At 44.5% G+C, this 23,837-nt stretch overlaps 1 protein-coding gene across 11 annotated transcripts in view; it reads right to left on the bottom strand.

The window, feature by feature from the left end:
* The window catches only part of LOC106613881 (leucine-rich repeat-containing protein 7), a 175,856-nt gene that overhangs the window by 77,282 nt on the left and 74,737 nt on the right, over nt 1–23,837 (bottom strand). For 2 of the 11 annotated variants that reach the window (XM_014216596.2, XM_014216587.2), the window contains exon 1: nt 18,041–18,791. The exons of 1 other annotated variant lie outside the window; for it this stretch is intronic. In XM_014216596.2, coding sequence (XP_014072071.1) covers nt 18,041–18,065 — 25 coding nt within the window. In that variant the 5' untranslated portion in view covers nt 18,066–18,791. Of the gene's footprint in view, nt 1–18,040; nt 18,792–23,837 lie in introns of those variants that run through there. 8 more of the 11 variants (XM_014216595.2, XM_014216584.2, XM_014216593.2 and 5 more) reach the window with 5 other exon arrangements.

The following is a 23,837-nucleotide window of genomic DNA, read 5'->3' on the forward strand; positions in this document are numbered from 1 at the left end:
ATTGTAATCGCTTGCTCTCTTTTCTTACCCACTCGTATTTATCCATTGAGTTTTATAGATTAGAAAAGACTCAACTCTAGGGTTGCAAAGATATCAGGTAATCTATGGCAGTCTATTGTAATTTTGGTCATTTATACAAGGAAAACTGTAAAAAATATATATATATATTCATATATAGTATTAATTTATAATATCTGTGTCCATATTGCCCATCAGTTTCTAGTAGATAGACCATATGGTTTAAAGGAAAATAAAATAATGAATGAATTGACAATGGCATTATTTTCAATTAACTCTGCAACTATTGTTTTTTTTCTTCACAACTGCCACCAGTTTGACTGTCACGGCTGTCGAAAGGATCGGACCAAAGCGCAGCGTGGTTGTAGTTCCACATTTTATTAAATCCGTGAAACTTTTGCAATACACAAAATAACTGAATTTACAAACACAACAAACTGTGACACAGCGAGAAACAGACACTACTCAAAAGATAATCACCCACAAAACCCAGGAAGAAAAACCCCTACTTAAATATGATCTCCAATCAGAGGTAACGAGGACCAGCTGCCTCCAATTGGAGATAAACCCCCAAAAACATAGAAATAGAAAAACTAGAACTTAAAAATAGAAATAGAAAACATAGAAAAACACAAAACACCCCCTGTCACGCCCTGACCTACTCTACCCTAGACAATCACATCTTACTATGGTCAGGACGTGACATTGACGCCAACACATTGACAACAAATAAATATTGACATAGTAAAACAAAATAAAGTTAGAAAACTAAGTTGATGGTTATTATTTAGTATAATGTTTTATAGCTTTGTTATTAAAAAATATATTTAAAAATTATATTATTATATTATTTCACATAGTTTACATGTGATAATTCCACACAGAGGGACAGAGATTATTACAGACACCTCTGATGATCTGAAGTACCCAAAAGGGACACTAGATTACATACTTTATTATTTTCCTTGAAAGATACCAGAATTCTGGTAGTTTACTGGTAAACAGCGAAATGTTACAGTAATATACCCTCCCTTTGCAACCCCACTCAAAAAAAACTTAAAAGTACCCAGCAGGAGGAAACAACTTACTAGATGGCTTTAACAGTGGCTGTCTAAGGTGGATAAAGGAAGTTAAGTGGTAGAATACAGCCCAATGGTTGTATTTTATTTTTTTACTAGGCAAGTCAGTTAAGAACAAATTATTTTTTTCAATGACAGCCTAGGAACAGTGGGTTAACTGCCTTGTTCAGGGGCAGAACCACAGATTTTTACCTTGTCAGCTTGGGAATTTGATCTTGCAACCTTCCAGTTACTAGTCCAACGCTCTAACCACTAGGCTACCTGCCACCCCAAGTAGCCTGTACACCCATGAAGAGCATTTTGTGACTTGTTTCGATATTAGTCACCAAGAGTGATACGTTTTACAGTCACTAAACGTATCATATTATTTAACGCAGTGATGTGAACAACTGTGACAGGCATGCAGTAATAAATTAAAACATGGGAGCAATTCCCCTCTCAATGTGCACTATGACGCTAGAAAGGAGAGGCAGTCAGTTTATTGAAGTCATTAAAGTATATTACCCTCTCAATCAGTATATTTCCATTGAAAGGTCTAAATAAAACACATACTGTATATGGAGTAGAAAGACAGATATTATAGCAATTTATGTTGCTTAGTTACAGGAAAATGTCACACCCTGACCATAGAGAGCACTTGGATTCTCTATAGTGGTTTAGGTCAGGGTGTGACTAGGGGGGTGTTCTAGAATGTGTATTTCTATGTTGGTGGTTTTGTATGGTTCCCAATTAGAGGCAGCTGGTAATCGTTGCCTCTAATTGGGGATCATATTTAAGTAGCTATTTTTCCCACCTGTGTTTGTGGGATATTGTTTGTGTTTAGTTGCCTGTGTGCATGTCATGACTTCACGTTTTGTTGTTTCTTTATTGTTTTGTTTGTTTCACAGAGATTAAAATTATGTGGAACTATACTCACGCTGCGCCTTGGTCCGCTCATTTCCAAGAACGTGACAGAAAATCTGTAGTTGATTAAATGGTACTAGCAATTGAAACCCCAACTGTATATTCAAACTGAATAATATAAAAACACATTTATGGTGCCTCTCATCTTGTACCTCACGGTGACACTATCAGCAGGAAGGATATTAGCTCAAGCTTATTGAGGTATCCTGTGTTAGATCTGTAATGCATTAGTTATACCCCACTGGTAAACCACTCTGTGGTAGAGCCAAACACAGGAAGCTTTATTTCCAGAGAACTTCTGATGACCTCAACATTGGGTTAATGGAGATACGGATTTGGCCTGAATTCTGCATGGCACCCTCTTCAAGCCAACATTGGGGGTCCATTGGCAACTCAAAGCAGACACACCATAAGGTAATTTTGAGGATTCTGCCATTTGTCTTTAAGAGGTAGTGGGAGTGGCTGAATAGACATAGATTTGGAGAGACTTTGCAACAGTTTCTGGTAATATGTTGTGGTTGAGGCAGCTGTCCAGGCAGGGGCAGGGTGTATGGGTAGATGATGGATGGGCCGCCCTTGGCGACAGGCCCCAGGAGCTCCCAGAGCGCCTGGCAGGGGTCCAGGGGAGTCAGGCCTGTCTGCCCTGCCTGGGTCCTCTCCTCTCTCTCTGCTACTAGAGAGAGGCCCATTAATCTCCTGCCAGCGCCGTGGCCCATCATACAAACATCCCTCCCCTCACACTGTCACTCAGGTTTTGTGCTGCAGTCAGGCCTGATCCATTCCCATGGCAGTGCTTACGGGAGACACCGCCGCCACACCTAATCTCCTCACACCTGTCCACCAGGTTATCTCGTCCCTGCACTCCCACTGCAGGCCATTGAGACCAAAGTCTCCTGCCCATATGACTAACAATCAAGCCACTCTTCAGTTTAGGCCGGCTGCTCCCGTCTGTGAATAGAAAATCAACTGCAGTGTAGATACTGTACCAAACCAATTTGACAACTGACTCATATTGGCATCTATCAAGGTAAAGTTAATAGAGACTGAGAAGAGATAATGTAGGCACAATAGGTCCAAGTGTCTGCTTTGAGATTCAAATGGTGCCGGAGAAGAATGCAGATGTTTTACGTGCCCCCAAATGATTGTGTTTTTTGTTTGTTTCTTTGCGTTTGTGATTTCTTTACTTATTTTGTACATAATGTTGCCGCTACCGTCTCTTATGCCCGAAAATAACTTCTGGACATCAGGACTGCGATTACTCACCACGGACTGGCAGAGTACTTTTTTTCCTTTAACAAGACTGACGACCCCGATGCAAACAATATACTGCTTTCTCAGGAACAGGCCCAGATCCCTGTGATTTGCATGAAGAGGAGGCGGAGAAAAAGGGGCCGGAGGGTGGGCTGCCTTCTGAGAATTCGTAGGCGATCAAATAAACCCCAACTTCCTTCCATTCTGCTAGCAAACGTGCAATCTTTGGACAATAAATTACTTATGCGGAAGATTAAACTACCAACGGGACATTCAAAACTGTAATATCTTATGCTTCACGGAGTCGTGGCTGAACGACGACACTATCAACATACAGCTGGCTAGTTATACGCTGCAGCAGCAGAGTAGAACAGCGGCGTCTGGTAAGACAAGGGGCGGCGGACTATTTATTGTAAATAACAGTTGGTGCACGATATCTAAGGAAGTCTCGAGCTATTGCTCGCCTGAGGTACAGTATCTCATGATTAGCTGTAGACCACACTATCTACCTAGATAGTTTTCATCTGTATTTTTCATAGCTGTTTACATACCACCACAGTCAGAGGCTGGCACTAAGACAGCATTGAATGAGCTGTATTCCGGCATAAGCAAACAAGAAAACGCTCACCCAGAGGCGGCACTCCTAGTAGCCGGGGACTTTAATGCAGGGAAACCAAATGTAACAAATTTCTATCAGCATGTTAAATGTGCAACCAGAGGAAAAACAACTCTGGACCACCTTTACTCCACACACAGAGACGCATACAAAGCTCTCCCTCGACCTCCATTTCGCAAATCTAACCATAATTCTATCCTCCTGATTCCTGATTACAAGCAAAAATCAAAGCAGGAAGCACCAGTGACTAGATCAATAAAAAAGTGGTCAGATGAAGCAGATGCTAAGCTATAGGACTATTTTCCTAGCACAGACTGGAATATATTCCGCGATTCCTCCGATGGCATTGAGGAGTACACCACATCAGTCACTGGCTTCATCAATAAGTGCACCGATGACGTCGTCCCCACAGTGACCGTATGTACAGGGGGCACGACAAAAGGGCACGACAAAACCTATTCCCCCTCAGGAGAATGAAAAGATTTGGCAAAAGGTTCTACTGCTGCCCCATCGAGAGCATCCTGACTGGTTGCATCATTGTCTGGTATGGCAACTGCTCGGCCTCCGACCGCAAGGCACTACAGAGGGTAAAGCAAACGGCCCAGTACATCACTGGGGCCAAGCTTCCTGCCATCCAGGACTTCTATACAGGACGGTGTCAGAGGAAGGCCCTAAAAATTGTCAAAGACTCCAGCTACCCTAGTCATAGACCGTTCTCTCTGCTCTGCACGGCAAGCGGTACCGGAGCTCCAAGTCTAGGTCCAAGAGGCTTCTAAACAGCTTCTACCCCCAAGCCATAAGACTCCTGAACACCTAATTAAATGGCTACCCAGACTATTTGCATTACCCCCCCATCCCCCACTACTCCTCTCCCCTTCTTTTACACCGCTGCTACTCTCTGTTGTTATCATCTATGCATAGTCACTTTAATAACTCTATTTTCATGTACATATTACCTCAACTAACCGGTGCCCCCGCATATTGACTCTGTACCGGTACCCCCCTGTATATAGTCTCGCTATTGTTATTTTACTGCTGCTCTTCAATTACTTGTTACTTTTATTTCTTATTCTTATCCATATTTTTTTTTACTGCATTGTCAGTAAGGGGCTTGTAAGTAAAACATTTCACTGTAAGGTCTACACCTGTTGTATTTGGCGCATGTAACTAATAACATTTTATTTTATTTTTTATTTGATTTGAAGCCTATATTGTAACTGTTCTGATGTTGATGTTTTCTTCAGTTTGACTTCAGAGCTGCATATTGTTGCCCTGCAGAGTTCGTCTGCTAACTTGGTGTCTTGCTCCAGCAATGAATACACAAACTGGTAGAAAAAAAATGACTATAAAACAGCCCAATATGTGAGAGAAATACTGTTAGTAGGAATATATGTATTTGCAAAAAGAGATGGCTGACATTTTCAGCATGGCAGATGGACTAATCAGTGAAATAGGATGAATAGTAAATGTAAGGAAGCACAGACAGCAGCTGCCCATGTACATGGACAGATGCCACAACAAAGACACCTTTTCCACTGTGTTTACAGATCCAGTTGGGGTCATCCAACATTCAAATCACTTGTCACTATTCTGCACCTAAATACCAGGAAAGTTTAGAGTCCTCTAAACTTCAGAACATCATTTAGACTTGTAAAATGTTGAAAATCTAGTAATTGATAAGCATTTGTTAAACTAACAGAAACACTCACAATTCATAATTCATTAACACACAAACATAAAAAGCATTTATGTTAATTGATGGAAGACACAAATAGGGTTATGGAGGCTTAACCAAGAGCCTCTTCACAACTACTACACTTTTTGTAAAAATATAATTGGCTGTTACGTCTGGAGCGCTACCTCCGGAGGTAGCACATGACCTCGCCTGACAGTTGCCCCCCTTGAACCAGGGTAGTGTAAACAGAATTGTCTCACTGAACCAACACTCCTACAGCATATCTGGTAATAGCAGAGCAATATTTTTGAAACAGGTGAAATGTATAGACATTTTCCAAATTTTTCCTTGAAATTTAATTAACAGCCTTTTACAATCGCAGTAGGTGCCGGCTGCACTGAGTGACTTAAAACTATGGAATCCCATCCCCACCACCCAAAAAATGTCAAATGTAGATTATACAAATAGGCAGTGGCGGCCCGCCATTCAGGGCAGGTGTTTAACTAAAAATATATATATATATTTTGGCATTAATTCATGTCACATACCAGTTTGCAAAGAATGTAAAAAAAATTCACTGAGTTAATAAAGCTGCATACAAGCAAGATCTTTTTTTTGCTTTCTTGAGAAAGGCAGCTCCAAAATACAGGTGTTTCAGCCTAGCTCAGTGCTTTCTGTGGTAGTGGGGCAGCCAGCTGAAAATACGGACCATAGGGGTTGGTAATGTTCTCTAGTTGCGCGTGATTGGCTCAGTGTTCTGTCACTCATGGGGACACTACGTCACCGCAAAATCTAAGGGTAGAGCTCGAAACATTCAAGCCCCTTGGGTGTTGCCATTAAGTTACATTAGAAGTGCCCATACAAGAAGGTTCAAGGTCATTGGCCACAGATGAAATAACGTCAAATCACGTTATATAATTCCTTTACTTCCAGTTCTCTGCTGCCAATGACTGGAATGAATTACAAAAATCTCTGAAGATGGAGTCTTATATCTCCCTCTCTAAAATTAAGCATCAGCTGTCAGGACAACTTACCAATCACTGTAACTGTACACAGCCAATCTGTAAATAGCACACCCAACTACCGCATCCCCATATTATTACTTACCCTCTTGCTCTTTTGCACCCCAGTATCTCTTGCACATCATCATCTGCACATCTATCACTCCAGTATGCTAAATTGTAATTATTTTTGCCTCTATGGCCTATTTATTGCCTACCTCCCTACTCTTCTACATTTCCACACACTGTACATAGATTTTTCAATTTTTCTTTTATTTTGTGTTATTGACTGTACATTTGTTTATGTCTAACTCTGTGTTGTTGTTTTTGTCGCACTGCTTTACTTTATCTTGGCCAGGTCGCAGTTGTAAATGGGAACTTGTTCTCAACTGGCCTACCTGGTTAAATAAAGGTGAAATAAAATAAATAAATAAAAACATATCTACAGTAGCTTTGATTGGACTGATTATGTCAACATCATACTTTCAAATTCATAGCTAGCAAGCTAGCAGTCATCATCATGAATCAAGTCGACAATCTACTGGCAAATCCTTTTCAATCCTTGTCATATGAAGAGAAATAATAAAGAGAAATTATAGATAAAACGTATCAGTGGTCATCAGCCATTGGACATAAACATTACACAACAAGTTGGAAATCGCAAATTCAACGTTTTTCTACGTTTCCAAGTTTTGCAGCATGATATCTGCTCAAAACAACTGGAAACTCGGAATTGGGAAATCTCAGACTTAAGTGAGTCCAAGAAAACTGGGAACTCAGAAAACAAACTAGCATGGACTGGGAAAATATGTTTTGAACAGTCATCCAAATCGGAATTGCAATTTGGGAACTCAGGCTTCTTTTTAGAGCTCCAACCTGAAGATCACTGACGTCATCATGATTCAACCTTGTTTTTTCCGAGTTCCCAGTTGTCTTGAAAGCACCATAAATCCAGAGAATGCCAGACTTTGATGACAAAGTTTGATGACAAAATTTGTCCACAAAGGACCCCCTCGCCACCATCCTGTTCAAGTGAGCACAGCACAACAAGGTGAGTCCAAAAATGTATTGTATGCTGTTGCATTAATTATGTAATATGCCAGGGAGATATGTATACTGTAGCTAAGAGAGCAATACTAAGTGTATGTTGTATAGTAAGCTGTTAGTAGCCCATGTGCCTCACCCTAATTATTTGGTCCCTTTTCCCCTCATAATTTCGCCTACTTATCTGACTTGGTGGTGCACATGTAGCCTACAGCCTGTTTTAGAGAAATGCAATCACTTAATATTGTAAGATCTTTCATTGTCTGCTTATATCCCCTCTTTATTTATCCTGTTGCTTCTGAATTGGTGTATAGGGAGAATACTGTAAGAATGGCCCATGTTCTGAATTCTGTGCTGAACAAATAGCTATATTGACTACATCCGTCCTAGCTCGCTCATGAATGTCTTAAACAAAATTACGGATTGCATCTTATCTGCTCGTAGTCCCCTTATGCCATAGTTTGTACATCTCAATTGTCAGTAGAAACCATATTTGTTTAAGCAAGTCAGCCATATCAGCTATGATTTTTTAAAAGGTGTAGCAGTGGTAAGGTGTAGAGACTACAGTTGGGACTCTGCTGTTGGGACAGCTTTATGTAGGCCCTAACAGTTTGTGGGCACCGTTTGTCACTGTTATAGTGAAATTAATGTATTGTTTAGTGTTGTGTTGTGTAGTGGCTTTGCTGACATGCATCTAAAACATTTTTTTTTTTGCCACACCAAGATGTATATGCTAAAATGTTTTTTAATTTGTAACCTTGTGTGATTTCATAGATTTCTCGGCGGTCGTCGTCACCGGCCTACTAGCTGCCACTGATTCGTTTTTGTTTTCCCCCCTTTTTGTTATTAGGTGCACCTGTTCTTAGTTGTGCTAATTAGCTGGCTTTATTAGCCAGCAGGCCCGCCTGCTCTGTGTGCGGGATTATTTTTCCATTGTATGCTGTGCGTGATTACACACGGTTTGTTGCACATTTTTCAGTGGTGCGTATGTTTGCGCAAGCTGTGTTTTGTCCCGTGTGTTTGGGGCACTTTGCTTTGTAGTGCGCTCTGTGCGCCGTTTGGGTTGGCTGTCGTTTGGTTTGGAAGCCTATTAAAGCCAATACACCGAATCGCTGTTTTCCTGCATTTGATTCCTCATCTAGCAACACCCACGCCTTACAGGCCCAGAGTTTTTCCTGATCTGGTAGTAGGCTAACCTAACCAACTCTGGACCCTAGTTGTAGCGTATGACAGTAATAAATCAGCTGTTAAAAACGGTTTTATATGGGCTATGATGGGACCAGATTCTTTTTCTAATCAAGTCAAATGGTAAAAAGCAAAAACTCCTGGAAAAACTCCTGGCCCTAAGGAGGATGAAAACATTAAAACCCTTTACACAAACAAAGAGACAACAACTGCGACTGGACAACAAACCTAACAGGGCTGAGCTCACTGTATGCAGGGTTGCATTGTGTAGGCCTTTGCATCTGTAATTAAAATGATACTCAAACAGTATGTCATCACTTTTGTGTTGATTGATTAATTCCAGTCAATACTTTTTTATTAAAAAGACCAAGGTAGCCTAGCCACTCGAAGTTTGAATATAAACCAAGTTCGATCAAATTCACAATTTCTCAGAACACAAATAAATGGGCCTATTTTCAGACTATAAATACATAGCATAGCTACAAAAACATGATGTTATGTTTCCCCTGGCCAGGCCAAGATGGGATCAGAGCGCATGGGCTTCTCTAGACTACCTACAGCTTTGATTGTTATCAGTAGGCTACAGTTGATCAGACTGAAACACAGACTAATTGTGCACGTTGAGAAATCATGGTGGCGTGTATGGGCTTCCATATAAAACAGCCCATCGCAGGGAATTCACCTATACCCACCTTTTCAGCCGCAGTTAGCTTATAGCACATGCAATGATTTGCATGATATAGATCAAAATTAAACAATGTTGTAAGGTAGGCCTACTGTACTTATATCTTCGTATGAGAGAGTTAATCATACATTTTTGATAGGCTAACGTTACTTGATGTAATGAGTGTAGCCTACAGACGCGTAACTAAACCATTTAACTGTCTGCACATGCTTGTGAATTGTTGTATTATTCAAGATTATACAACAGGTGGTTCTAGTCCTGAATGCTGATTGGTTAAAACCGCATTCCGGTGTCTATTCCACAAGTTACCACCGGCTAAATCTATGATGTTAAAATGCCTATTTACTCTGTTCCATCTGACTTCGCAATCCACTGTCTCATTAGCCCAGCCAGACAAATGATAAAATCTCCACTATAAAAAGCATCTAGACATTATCTCACATTTCTTTAAGACTAACATTTCGTTTTCAACAGAGATTTGTATAAACCCTGCTGTCTGTCTCTCTGACATTTGCAACATTGTTTCAATATTCAAATTCGATCTCTTGGCCTCCCGAGTGGTGCAGTGGTCTAAAGCACTACATCACAGTTGCTAGCTGTGCCACTAGAGATCCTCTGTCGCAGCCGGCCGCGACCGGGAGACCCATGCACAATTGGCCCAACGTTGTCCGGATTAGGGGAGGGTTTGGCCGGCAGGGATGTCCTCGTCCCATTGTGCTCTAGCGACTCCGACAAATTGGTGTGGCTGGCTTCCGGGTTAAGCAGGCATTGTGTCAAGAAGCAGTGTGGCTTGGTTGGGTCGTGTTTCGGAGAACGCATGGCTACCGACCTTCGTCTCTCCCGAGTCCGTATGGGAATTGCAGTGATGAGACAAGACTGTAACTACCAATTGGATACCATGAAATTGGGGAGAAAAAGGGGTAAAAGTAAAAAAATATATATATAATAATAATTATGTCCATCTCCATCTGTCCCATAGTAATGAACTAGTCGGGATGAGACAGACAGGCAGGCAGTGTTTCTCAGCCAGTCGAAATCATGAATTAGCTGGCATCATTTTTATGGATATATACAAAGAAAAGTCAATTGAAAAAGGTCAAAAGAAACGAAGTGCAGCAAGTTTGCTGTCTTTCCTGCTTCAGTTTGTAGTGATTGTGTTAGCTGTGTTGTTAGCTAGCTCCTCTGAACAACAGTGTCCTGACGAGAGAGCACATTTTCTATGCCAGGCGAAATCACGCCTCATTAGCTCATTGCTATGGATGTATCCAAATAAATGTCACTAGAAAACACTTTAAACAAATGCAAATGCAGCTACTGTTGTTATTCTGAGTGCACTGTTTGACGTGACTGTAAGTTAGCCGTAGTTGGCTAGCTAGCAAGCAGGGGATAAGAACGTTGCCAGCCAGTATGGCAATGGAACATTTAGAACGAATGACTGGGTCGCGTCCATAGATACAGAACAAAAAGACTGAACGACTGGGTCGCGTCTCTGGCAACAGAACCAATAGAACAAATGACCAGCCGGCTTGGGTAGCAACCCTAGACTTGTGTCGGGACTATATCTAGTGGAAGGATGAAATAGTATGAATAAATTAATCAAAATAAGGTTTTTAATGAAAATATGTCAATCGTTATTTGAATATGTTGGTAACTCGTTGTATAAAAGTGAAACTAAAGTGAAACCATTCTTCTAAAACGTTGCCCTATTGAATAATGCAACCAAACCATATTACACTTAAGTGATAATGCGGTTCGTCTCGGGCCTAACAACACCCGTGCCAATATATCCTCCAAACACCGGCTTCTCAGGCATTAACACTTAATATGGTTTGGTTGCATTATTCAATAGGGCAACGTGTTAGAAGAACGGCTGACCAAGAGTGTCGGATCGCCAGCCACAACGAAAGGTAAGACAAGGATGTAATGTGAATTGAAAAGTAGAATTCTCTTTCGCCACACTGCTCCTCTCCTTCATATCTCGTAGTGGGAACAGGGCCCAAATTGAGATAATTAGATTATTTCTGTTATTTATGCAGTAGTTTTAAGAGCACTAAACGGGCAAATGTGTAAACATCAATGAGTTAATTAGAATGTTGCACTAAAAACTCAAGGTAGAGATATTTTCATGTGGAAGACCTGTTGTCAACTTTGAATGGCTAGCTAACTTCAACGGTACAGCCTGTAGCAGTTAGCTGCTGCCTCTTTTCTAGTGACGTGACTAACTGGCAGGTTGGGCTTTCATCAGCCCCTTCAAAGGCACAAAATGTAAACAGTAGCTGCTTACTAATGAGAATGGAAGACAGCTTTCATCCATAAGCAAAAAATATGAACCAAATGAAAATTTAAACACCTCAACCCTTACACACACTCTTCACATTTTGCTGCCTTAAAATTAAAGGGATACAACTTTTTTCCCCTATTGATCTACACAACCTACTCCACATTTTCAAAGTGAAATAAAACATTTCCAAGGCAATAAAAATGTCAACGAAGATGTCTTGATTGCGTCTCTTCATACCCCGGAGTTGATCCTTTGTGGGAGCACCTTTGATTAAGATTAGATTAACATCACTTTATTGGTCAATTACACAAAGGTCCAACCAAAATTCTACTTCCGCTTTTAACCCAACCCCTAAGAAAGAGACACATCAGTGGAGACTCCTCAGAGGAGGAAGGGGAGGACCATCCTCCACAGTGAATTTCATAAAAACGTTAATTGTAAAACATTAAAAAGTTATATTTTTTAGATAAAACTATACTAAATATAATCATGTCACCAAAGAACTAATTAAAACACACTATTTTGCAAATAACGTCTACAGTAGCCTGAACAGCACTCTGTAGGGCAGCACCATGGTGTAGCCGGAAGACAGTTAGCTTCCGTCCTCCTCTGGGTACATTGACTTCAATACAAAACCTAGGAGGCTCATGGTTTTCACCCCCTTCCAGAGATCTACACAGTAATTATGACAACTTCCGGAGGACGTCCTCCAGCCTATCAGACCTCCAACCAATCAAAGGAATCTAGTACTGAAAGCATACGCGTCAGCTAGCTAGCACTGCAGTACATACACTGTGGTGAGTAGTTGACTCAAAGAGAGAGAAAGACAATAGTTGAACAGTTTTCAACAAAATAGAGAGAGAGAGAGATGTCATTTTTTTCACTTTCAGTTTCATTTAATTAGCTAGCAAATGCAGCTATGACTTAAAAACACAAGGTAAGCTTTTGTTATTACAAAATTATTGCCACCGGTGCCCGCCGGCGTAAGTGCTTACTGACTGCACACTAACGTTATCGCATGATTGTAGCGGGTTTACTAACGCGTTAGTTCTATTAGCTATGATGACTATGACGTTACTTTAGCTAATATGGTGACAATGATGTAGGCTGTGTGTAGTGGTTTGGCTTGGAAAGTTTTTTTCGCCTGGTCACATACAGCTGATGTGTTGTGCATTGAAGTCCACAAGCGAAGGGAAGAGGTTAGACGAAGAGAGCGCATAGATGTGAGAAGGAATGCAACGTGGCTGCTATGAAAGTGAACTGTGTTTACGCATGATCAGGGGTGTATTCATTCTGCCGATTCTGTTTAAAAACGTTTCTTAAACGGAAGCAAACGGAACAAAACAGGGATAAACATACCTGAATTTGTCCAATAGAAACTCTTGTTTGCAACTGTTGGACTAATGATTACACCCTATATCAGCTCAATGCAGGCAAGAATGTGCAAGGCGGTATTGAATGTCACTGACTGTCCAAATCGGTTTCTCAACCTGTGTGCACCTACGTTGAAAACTTTAATTCATAGACTAGGTTGTAGCAACCTCATGATGGGTATAGGGAAAATGAGAGTATCATGTAGTAGCCTAAACCTATCGCTGTTACATTGAACTGGGTGAATGGAAAATGAATGAGAGTCATCCAATATGCTGTAATAGAAATAAGGCCATGCTATTGAAATAAAAATCTTCCTCCCTCGCATTAAAACGGCACTAACCGCCACTGACACACATACAAGGTTTTTGGAGAGGTGCGGGGGGCTCCGACACTGGGCGCCCAGGAGCTATTGTTGTGTGGGGGAAAGTGCCTTGCTCAAGGGCACAACAGCAGGCAATGGCATCTAGGATTTGATACCAGAAACCCTCCAATTGCCAGCTCAATTCCCGCCAGATGTTTCCCGTCGGACCCGGGATTCACTGGCTCACCACTTGAACTGCTAGGCTACCTGCCGCCCTAGCAGCCATTACAGCTGTGAATAATTTTAAATAAGATTCTACCAACTTTGCTCTATAAATTATAAACAATAAATGTATCCTTTTTAGATTGAATTTTTAAGGTAGCAAAATGTAAAGAGTGCGTGAACGGTGTGTAGACTTTCACTAGGCACTATATGCAAAAAGGAAGCCGTCAACTCCAAATCAAATCAAATGTTATTTGTCACATGCGCCGAATAAAACAGGAAATAAGGCCATGCTCATGAAATGCTTACTTACAAGCCCTTAACCAACAATGCAGTTCAAGCAATAGAGTTGAGAAAATATTTACTAAATAAAATAAAAGGTAACACAATGAAATAACAATATCGAGGCTATTACAGGGGGTACCGGTACCGAGTCAATGTGCGGGGGTATATGTTAGTCGACGTCATTTGTACACGTAGGTAGGGGTAAAGTGACTATGGATAGCTAATAAACAGCGAGTAGCAGCAGTGTAAAAACAAAGGGGGGGTCAATGTAAATAGGCCGGGTGGCCATTTGATTAATTGTTCAGCAGTCTTATGGCTTCGGGGTAGAAGCTGTTTAGGAGCCTTTTGGACCTAGACTTGGCACTCCGGTACTGCTTGCTGTGCGGTAACAGAGAGTCCATGACTGGAGTCATTGACAATTTTTGGGGCCTTCCTCTGACACCGCCTGGTATATAGGTCCTGGATGGCAGGAAGCTTGGCCCCAGTGATGTACTGGGCCGTACGCACTACCCTCTGCAGTTTCTTATGGTCGGATGCCAAGCAGTTGCCATACCAGGCGGTGATGTAACCGGTCAGGATGCTCTCGATGGTACAGCTGTAGACATTTATGGGGATCTGGGGACCCATGCCAAATCTTTTCATTCTCCTGAGTGGGAAAAGGTGTTGTCGTGCCCTCTTCACGACTGACCTGTTGTGTATGGACCATGATAGTCTGTTGGTGATGTGGACACCAAGGAGGTTGAAACTCTCGACCGGTTCCACTGCAGCCACGTCAATGTTAATGGAGGCCTATTCGACCCTCCTTTTCCTGTAGATCACGATAAGCTCCTTTGTCTTGATCACATTGAGGGAGAGGTTGTTGTCCTGGCAGCACACTGCCAGGTCTCTGACCTCCCTATAGGCTTTCTCACCGTTGTCGGTGGTCAGGCTTACCACTGTTGGGTCGTCAGCAAAGTTAATGATAGTGTTGGAGTCGTGTTGGCCATGCAGTCGTGGGTGAACAGGGAGTACAGGAGGGGACTAAGCACGCACCCCTGAGGAGCCCCACTGTTGAAGATAAGCGTGGCAGATGTGTTGTTGCCTACCCTTACCACCTAGGGGCGGCCTGTCAGGAAGTCCAGGATACAGTTACAGAGGGAGGTGTTTAGTCCCAGGGTCCTTAGCTTAGTGATGAGCTTGGTGGGCACTATAGTCTTGAACGCTGAGTTGTAGTTAATGAATAGCATTCTCATACAGGTGTTCCTTTTGTCCAGGTGTGAAAGGGCAGTGTGGAGTGCAGGAGAGATTGCATCATCTGTGGATCTGTTGGGGTGGTATGGGAATTGGAGGATGATGGTGTTGATGTGAGCCATGTCCAGCCTTTCAAAGCACTTCATGGCTACCGACGTTGGTGCTACGGGGCGGTAGTCATTTTGGCAGGTTACCTTCGCTTTCTTTGGCACAGGGACTATGGTGGTCTGCTTGAAACATGTAGGTATTACAGACTGGGTCAGGGAGAAGTTGAAAGTGTCAGTGAAGACACTTGCCAGTTGGAGAGCGCATGCTCTGAGTATACGTCCTGGTAATCCGTCTGGCCCCGCGGTCTTGTGAATGTTGACCTGTTTAAAGGTCTTGCTCACATCGGCTACGGAGAGCGTGATCACACAGTCGTACGGAACACTGGTGCTCTCATGCATGCTTCAGTGTTGCTTAACTCGAAGAGAGCATAAAAGGCATTTAGCTCATCTGATAGGCTCGTGTCACTCGGCAATTCGCGGCTGGGTTTCCCTTTGTAGTCCGTAATAGTTTGCAAGCCCTGCCACATCCGACGAGCGTCAGAGCTGGTGTAGTAGGATTCAATCTTAGTCCTGTATTGACGCTTTGCCTGTTTGATGGTTTGTCTGTGGGCATAGCGGGATGTCTTATAAGTGTCCGGATTAGTGTCCCGCTCCTTGAAAGCAGCAGGTCTAGCTTTTAACTCGGTGCGGATGTTGCCTGTAATCACTGGTTTCTGGTTGGGATAAGTACGTATGGTTACTGTGGGGACGATGTCGTCGATGCACTTATTGATGAAGCAGGTGACTGAGTTGGTGTACTCCTCAATGCTAATGGATGAATCCTGGAACATATTCCAGTCTGTGCTAGCAAAACAGTCCTGTAGCGTAGCATCCGCATCATCTGACCACTTCCGTAATGAGCGAGTCACTTTTACTTCCTGCTTTAGTTTTTGCTTGTAAGTAGGAATCAGGAGGATAGAATTATGGTCAGATTTGCCAAATGGAGGGCAAGGTTGAGCTTTGTATACGTCTCTGTGTGAGGAGTAAGAGTTTTTTTCCCTCTGGTTGCACATGTGACATGCTGGTAGAAATTAGGTAAAACGTATTTTAGTTTGACTGCATTAAAGTCCCCAGCCACTAGGAGCGACGCTTCTGGATGAGCATTTTCTTGTTTGCTTTTGGCCTTATGCAGCTCTTTGAGTGCGGTCTTAGTGCCAGCATTGGTTTGTGGTGGTAAATAGACGGCTATGAATACTATAGATGAAAACTCTCTTGGTAGATAGTGTGGTCAACAGCTTATCATGAGGTACTCTACCTCAGGCGAGCAACACCTTGAGACTTCTATAATATTAGACATTGCGCACCAGCTGTTACTGACAAATAGAAACACACCCCTACCCCTCATCTTACCAAAAGTAGCTGCTCTTTCCTGACGATGCACGGAAAACCCAACCAGCTCTATATTATCCGTGTCGTCGTTCAGCCACAACTCGGTGAAACATAAGATATTATAGTTTTAATGTCCGGTTGGTAGGATAGTCTCGATCGTTAATCAGACAGTTTATTTTCCAGTGCTCGTTGAGCAATAGAATTGATGGCAAAAGGGGTTTACCCACTCTCCGACGAATTCTCTCAGTCTTTTCTTCACACGAATGACAGGGATTTGGGCCTGGTCTCGGGGAAGCAGTATATCCTTTGTGTCTGACTCATTAAAGTACTCAGTTCGGACTCAGTTCAAGGTGAGTAATCGCTGTTCTGATGTTCAGAAGCTCTTTTTGGTCATAAGAGACGGTAACTGCACCATTATGTACAAAATAAGTTACAAACAATGCAAAAAAGATGGGCAAAAGAACACAGACAATGGACAGAGGAACTCTGCCTTGAAGGCCAGCATCCTGGAGTGCCTCTTCACTGTTGACGTTAAGACTGTTGTTTTGCGGGTACTATTTAATGAAGCTGCTGGTTGAGGACTTGTGAGGCGTCTGTTTCTCAAACTAGACACTCTAATGTACTTGTCCTCTTGCTCAGTTGTGCACGGGGGCCTCCCACTCCTCTTTCTATTCTGGTTAGGGCCAGTTTGCACTGTTCTGTGAAGGGAGTAGTACACAGCGTTGTATGAGATCTTCAGTTCTTGGCAATTTCTCGCATGGAACAGCCTTCATTTCTCAGAACAAGAATAGACGAGTTTCGAGTTTCAGAAGAAAGTTCTTTGTTTCTGGACATTTTGAGCCTGTAATCGAACCCACAAATGCTGATGCTCCAGATACTCAACTAGTCTAAAGAAGGCCAGTTTTATTGCTTCTTTAATTAGCACAACAGATGTCAGCTGTGCTAACATAATTTCAAACGGGTTTTCTAATGATCAATTAGCTTTTTAAAATTATAAACTTGGATTAGCTAACACAACGTGCCATTGGAACACAGGAGTGATGGTTGCTGATAATGGGCCTCTGTATGCCTATGTAGATATTCCATTAAAAATCATCCGTTTCCTGCTACAATAGTCATTTACAACATTAGCATTGTCTACACTGTATTTCTGATCAATTTGATGTTATTTCAATGGACAAAAAATGTGTTTTTCTTTCAAAAACAAGGACATTTCTAAGTGACCCCAAACTTTTGAACGGTAGTGTATGCAATTATAATATCAATAGAACCAAGTCTTTATGCAGAACTCACAGCTAGCCTATATGTGAAATGTGAACATAATCTTCATAAAACACAAGAATCGTGCAATTGGTAACAGTGATGAACTTAGTGAGGTGATATATTTTGTTATTATATAATTTGCTCACTACATTAGATGCAGTTTCTTATTGATGACATGGCTTTACAGTATTAACAATAACATGCACACTTACGTTGTAGATGTGAGTAATTGTCCATTGGGTTGTTCTATAGAATTTATTTCAATCCAATTGTAATTCCAAAACCGGGCAGTAGCCTTCTGTGACAGGTATGTGCAGAGGTGAGTAGACTATTCAAGGAGCACCAACCCATGGTGCGGTTTTCCTTTCAGTGGCAAGGAATAAATGGGTCTCTTTCAAGACAAAACAAATGAGCATCCACATGCTGACCATAACACGTTAGACTGTAAGCACATCATAAAATAGTATTCCTATTCTAATAGCAGATTTCAGGTGATAATAGGATATTGATCAAGATGCTGCGGGTATGCGCTTTTTATCACTGTAAACCGATAGATGAACACCCAGCCATTGCTCCCCATACTTTTATCAAAGGGTTCAAATTCAATCCCGTTTACCGAGGTGCACAAACACGGCAAAAAGACACGCGATTATGCCGGGTTTGATAAATTACGCTCATTGGGTGATTCCGTTATCGAATTTCGAGGCAGGTACCGATTAGGTCCTCTGCCCTCCACGAAAAATTCGATGTCCTTCTCGGTGAGGGAACTCGTAGACTTCTCACGAATGAAATTAAATGAGCGTTTCCTCCTCTCGCATCGACACGAGAGAGGAGGAGGCAGAAGAAGGGAGGTAGAGGGAGGAAATGAGGACTAGATGAAGATGGAACGAACGGGGACGCAAAAGGAGTGGTCTGTGTGCATGCGAGCGCGTGAATAAAGTGCGCGGCAGGGAAACAACTGAGATAAGATAAGACCAGAATACACCGTTCATAAAACTAGAAACTACACTCCTGTCTGACCACTGCTCCACCGCCACTCTAGAATTACACAAGAGCCTGCCCAATGCTGTGTGTATAACCCTTGCATGTCTGTGTTAACCAACAGTGTAGCCCACTTTCAATGAAATAAAAGTCCAATATTGAGGTTTAATACAGAATTTTTTCAGCCTACTATTGCATGTTGCTTTCGTCATTCCTCTTCCAGACAGAAATTTGGGCAAGCAATCTCAGCACTCTCTATAGCAGACACACAGAGGAATGGTGAGAGCACAGATCACATTGGGCTTCTTTGGAAAAGCTACTGCATCAGTAAAGAAAACTGGATTGAGGAGGGCTTGTAACCTGTTGTTATACTTAGCTGCTTTAGTCTTAATATTTTTTTGATGCTTTACAGTATTCATTATGCTCTATGTATTAGGGACCACTGAGAAAAAAACGTAAATGTTTTAATAGGGCATAGTTTACATTGCACTGAGCTCAGAACTCAAGGAAAACACACAAAACAACAGCTTTGTTAGGATTCTAACTGACAGCCCAAACTACAGTGCCAAATTCCTCATTGAATGATGTCTGTAAACCAGCTCTTGAGAGATGACTAAATCTCCTATGACTTTTCATTAGATATCCCTCCATACATTGAAGGACAATTATTGGAATTTTTCCATACCATGGCCAGCCAGCCAGTAGGCCACAGTATATGGGATAAAGTGCTGGAATGGGGATAGAGACGAGGAGTTACTAAATGGATTACACACTCAGATTGATATTGGAATGTTTCAGGCTGTATGGGATGTGGTCCAGTAATAGTAGCATATCCAGTCTGGTCCATAATTATTGTCACCCTTGGTTCCCGTGGCTGTGCCCTTCCCCGTTCACGCCTTAGATAGTCGACCATTAGGGTCAGGGTTTGTTAGGGAGGTCACCGCTCCTCTGGGCATGGTGATGCAGAGGGGTCACAAGGAGAGAATTAGTCTCTTCCTTATTGACTCTCCTGCGTTTCCCGTGGTGCTGGGCCTACCCTAGTTAGCTTGTCATAACCTCACTGTTTCTTGGCCACAGAGGGCTCTCACGGGGTGGTCGCGAGAGTGCTCAGGTAGGTGTTTAGGGGTTTCCGTTGGTGCTACTACGGTGGAGAGTCCAGACCAGGTCTCCACCGTGCGCATTCCCCCTGAATATGCCGATTTGGCTCTCGCCTTCTCCAAAAAGAAGGCGACTCAATTACCACCCCATCGACGGAGGCGATTGTGCGATAGACGAGATTTTCAGGGACCTGCACGGGCAGGGTGTAGTGGTGTATATTGACCGGGAGCTGTTGGCTGTCATCAAGGTCTTGAAGGCGTGGATACATTGGCTTGAGGGGCCTAGACACCCTTTTCTCATCTGGACTAACCACCGCAATCTGGAGTACATCCAGGCAGCGAGGAAACTGAACCCTCGCCAGGCAAGGTGGGCCATGTTTTTCACCCGTTTTGTGTTTACCCTTTCCTACAGACCAGGCTCCCAGAACGTGAAGGCAGACGCATTGTCCCGGCTGTATGACACAGAGGAGCGGCCCATGGATCCCACTCCCATACTCCCGGCCTCCTGCCTGGTGGCGCCAGTAGTGTGGGAGCTGGACACAGACATTGAGCAGGCATTACGTGCAGAGCCCGCTCCCGTCCAGTGTCCCGCTGGGCGTCTGTACGACCCGTCTGCTCTTCGTGACCGGTTGATCTATTGGGCCCACACGTCACCCTCCTCTGGTCATCCTGGGATCGGTCGGACAGTGCGCTGTTTGAGCGGGAGGTACTGGTAGCCTACCTTGGCTAAGGATGTGAGGGTTTATGTTTCCTCCTCCTCGGTGTGCGCCCAGTGTAAGACTCGTTTCTCTAAGTTCTGTCATCTCCTCCCTCTGCCCGGTCTCCATACGGCCCTACAGACTGCGGAGGCCTTGTTTACACACGTCTTCCGGCACTACGGGGTGCCTGAGGATATAGTGTCTGATTGGGGTCCCCAGTTCACGTCTAGGGTCTGGAAGGTGTTCATGGAACGTCTGGGGGTCTCAATCAGCCTTACTTCAGGGTTTCACCCCGAGAGTAATGGGCAGGTGGAGAGAGTGAACCAGGATGTGGGAAGGTTTCTGCGGTCCTATTGCCAGGACCGGCCGGGGGAGTGGGCGGCATTCGTGCCCTGGGCCGAGAACTCACTTCGCCACTCCTCCACTAACCTCTCTCCCTTCCAGTGCATACTGGAGTACCAGCCGGTTCTGGCGCCTTGGCATCAGAGTCAGACCGAGGTTCCTGCGGTAGACAAATGGTTCAGGCGCGCGGAGGAGACATGGGAAGCTGTCCGTGTTCACCTTCAGCAGGCCGTGACGTGCCAAATGGTGAACGCAGATCACCACCGCAGTGAGGCCCCGGTGTTCGCACCGGGCTCTCGACCCGAAACCTGCCCCTCCGCCTGCCCTGCTGGAAGCTGGGTCCGCGGTTTGTGGGGCCATTTAAAGTCCTGAGGAGAGTGAACGAGGTTTGTTATAGGTCACAGCTTCCACCTGATTACCGTATTAACCCCTCGTTCCATGTGTCTCTCCTCAGGCCGGTGGTGGCTGGCCCGCTCCAGGAGTCTGAGGTGCGGGAGGTTCCTCCGCCCCCTCTAGACATCGGGGGCCCCGGCGTACTCCGTTCGCTCCATACTGGATTCGAGGTGTCGGGCAAGGGGCCTTCAGTATCTCGTGGAGTGGGAGGGCTACGGTCCTGAGGAGAGGTGCTGGGTTCCGGTCGAGGACGTGTTGGACCCTTCAATGCTGCAGGAGTTCCACCGTCTTCGCCCGGATCGCCCTGCGCCTCACCGTCCGGGTCGTCCCCAAGGCCGTTGTCGACGCGCTGCTGGAGCCGCGTGTCAAGGGGGGGGGGTACTGTCACGGAGGTCCAACAAGGTCCCTCTCCTTGTTCGGGCGGCATTCGGCGGTCGAAGTCACCGACCTTCTAGCCATCGCTGATCCACTTTTCATTTTCCATTGGTTTTGTCTTGTCTTCCAGCCCACCTGGTTCCAATTCCATCAATTACATGTTATGTATTTAACCCTCTGTTCCCCCTCATGTCCTTGTCAGTAATTGTTTCTTGTAGTGCTTATGCACGGTATGCTGGTATTTACCGGGTTTTGTTTGACCCATTTATTTGTATTGTTCTGTTTACGGTGGTTTATGAATATTAAACGACACCGTTGTAAATCAGTTTTCACTCTCCTGCACCTACACCTGACTTCTCTGCCGCCAGTACGCACCTCGCTATACTGAGAAGGTGAGTCCAGGTGAAAGCTATGGTCCCTTATTGATGTCACTTGTGAAATCCACTTCAATCAGTGTAGATGAAGGGGAGGAGACAGGTTAAAGAAGAATTTTCAAAGCCTTGAGACAATTGAGACATGGATTGTGTATGTGTACCTTTCAGAGGGTGAATGGGCAAGACAAAATATTTAAGTGCCTTTGAACAGGGTATGGTAGTAGGTGCCAGCGGTTTGTGTCAAGAACTGCAACGCTCCTAGGTTGTTCACGCTCAACAATTTCCCGTGTGTATCAAGAATGGTCCACCACCCAAAGGTCATTCAGACAACTTGACACAACTGTGGGAAGCATTGGAGTCCACATTGGCCAGCATCCCTGTGGAACGCTTTCGACACCTTGTAGAGTTAATTGAGGCTGTTCTGATGGCAAAAGGGGGGGGAGAATTGCAACTCAATATTAGGAAGGTGTTGTTAATGTTTTGTACAATCAGTGTATATTTCTATTCTATGAGTTTGAATAATACTATGAAATTGTGCAAATTATGATCATGTACTTTTAGTGTAAGATCTGTTTGAAAAGACCACCTGAACCTTCAGTTTGTTTGGCTGGGTGGGGTTTTTGGACCACCTCAAGAATAACGAAAACCCCAAACAACAACAAAAAATCCCCCTAAACTAAAGGGAGGGAAGGGAGGGTAGGGTGGCTGCCGTCACCGACGGCACTTGTGCTACACCCCCCCCTCCCCAACCCACCTATGCAGGTGGTGGTTCAGGCTCCGGCCTATTGTCCTCCAGAGTGCCGACCGACCCGATCAGCCTCGGACCGTAGGCAGACTCCCCCTGCTCCGGATCATGGGCAGACCTCCTCCTCTCCACCCTGTATGCAGACTCATCAATTATACAGTTAATCAAAATTCCTTTTAAATTGTCAGGCTTACTCAGTTCAGGGTTGCTGCTAAACTCCCTTGGATTTGGGTCATCGGCAGACTCTGGGCCGATGGGCCACTCTGACTGATCCTGGCCGATGGGCCACTCTGGCTGATCCTGGCCGATGGGCCACTCTGGCTGATCCTGGTCGATGGGCCACTCTGGCTGATCCTGGCAGTCGGGCCACTCTGGCATCTCCGGGCAGTCGGGCCACTCTGGCATCTCCGGGCAGTCGGGCCACTCTGGCATCTCCGGGCAGACGGGCCACTCTGGCATCTCCGGGCAGACGGGCCACTCTGGCATCTCCGGGCAGACGGGCCACTCTGGCATCTCCGGGCAGACGGGCCACTCTGGCATCTCCGGGCAGACGGGCCTCTCTGGCATCTCCGGGCAGACGGGCCACTCTGGCATCTCCGGGCAGCTCTGGCGGCTCCTGACTGACGGGCAGCTCTGGCGACTCCTGACTGACGGGCAGCTCTGGCGACTCCTGACTGACGGGCAGCTCTGGCGACTCCTGACTGACGGGCAGCTCTGGCGACTCCTGACTGACGGGCAGCTCTGGCGACTCCTGACTGACGGGCAGCTCTGGCGACTCCTGACTGACGGGCAGCTCTGGCGACTCCTGACTGACGGGCAGCTCTGGCGACTCCTGACTGACGGGCAGCTCTGGTGACTCCTGACTGACGGGCAGCTCTGGCGACTCCTGACTGATGGGCAGCTCTGGCGACTCCTGACTGACGGGCAGCTCTGGCGACTCCTGACTGAAGGGCAGCTCTGGCGACTCCTGACTGAGCCGACGCACTGGAAGCCTGGTGCGTGGT

This window comes from Salmo salar, chromosome ssa10 (genome assembly GCF_905237065.1).
Source record: "Salmo salar chromosome ssa10, Ssal_v3.1, whole genome shotgun sequence".
Classification (NCBI taxonomy): domain Eukaryota; kingdom Metazoa; phylum Chordata; class Actinopteri; order Salmoniformes; family Salmonidae; genus Salmo; species Salmo salar.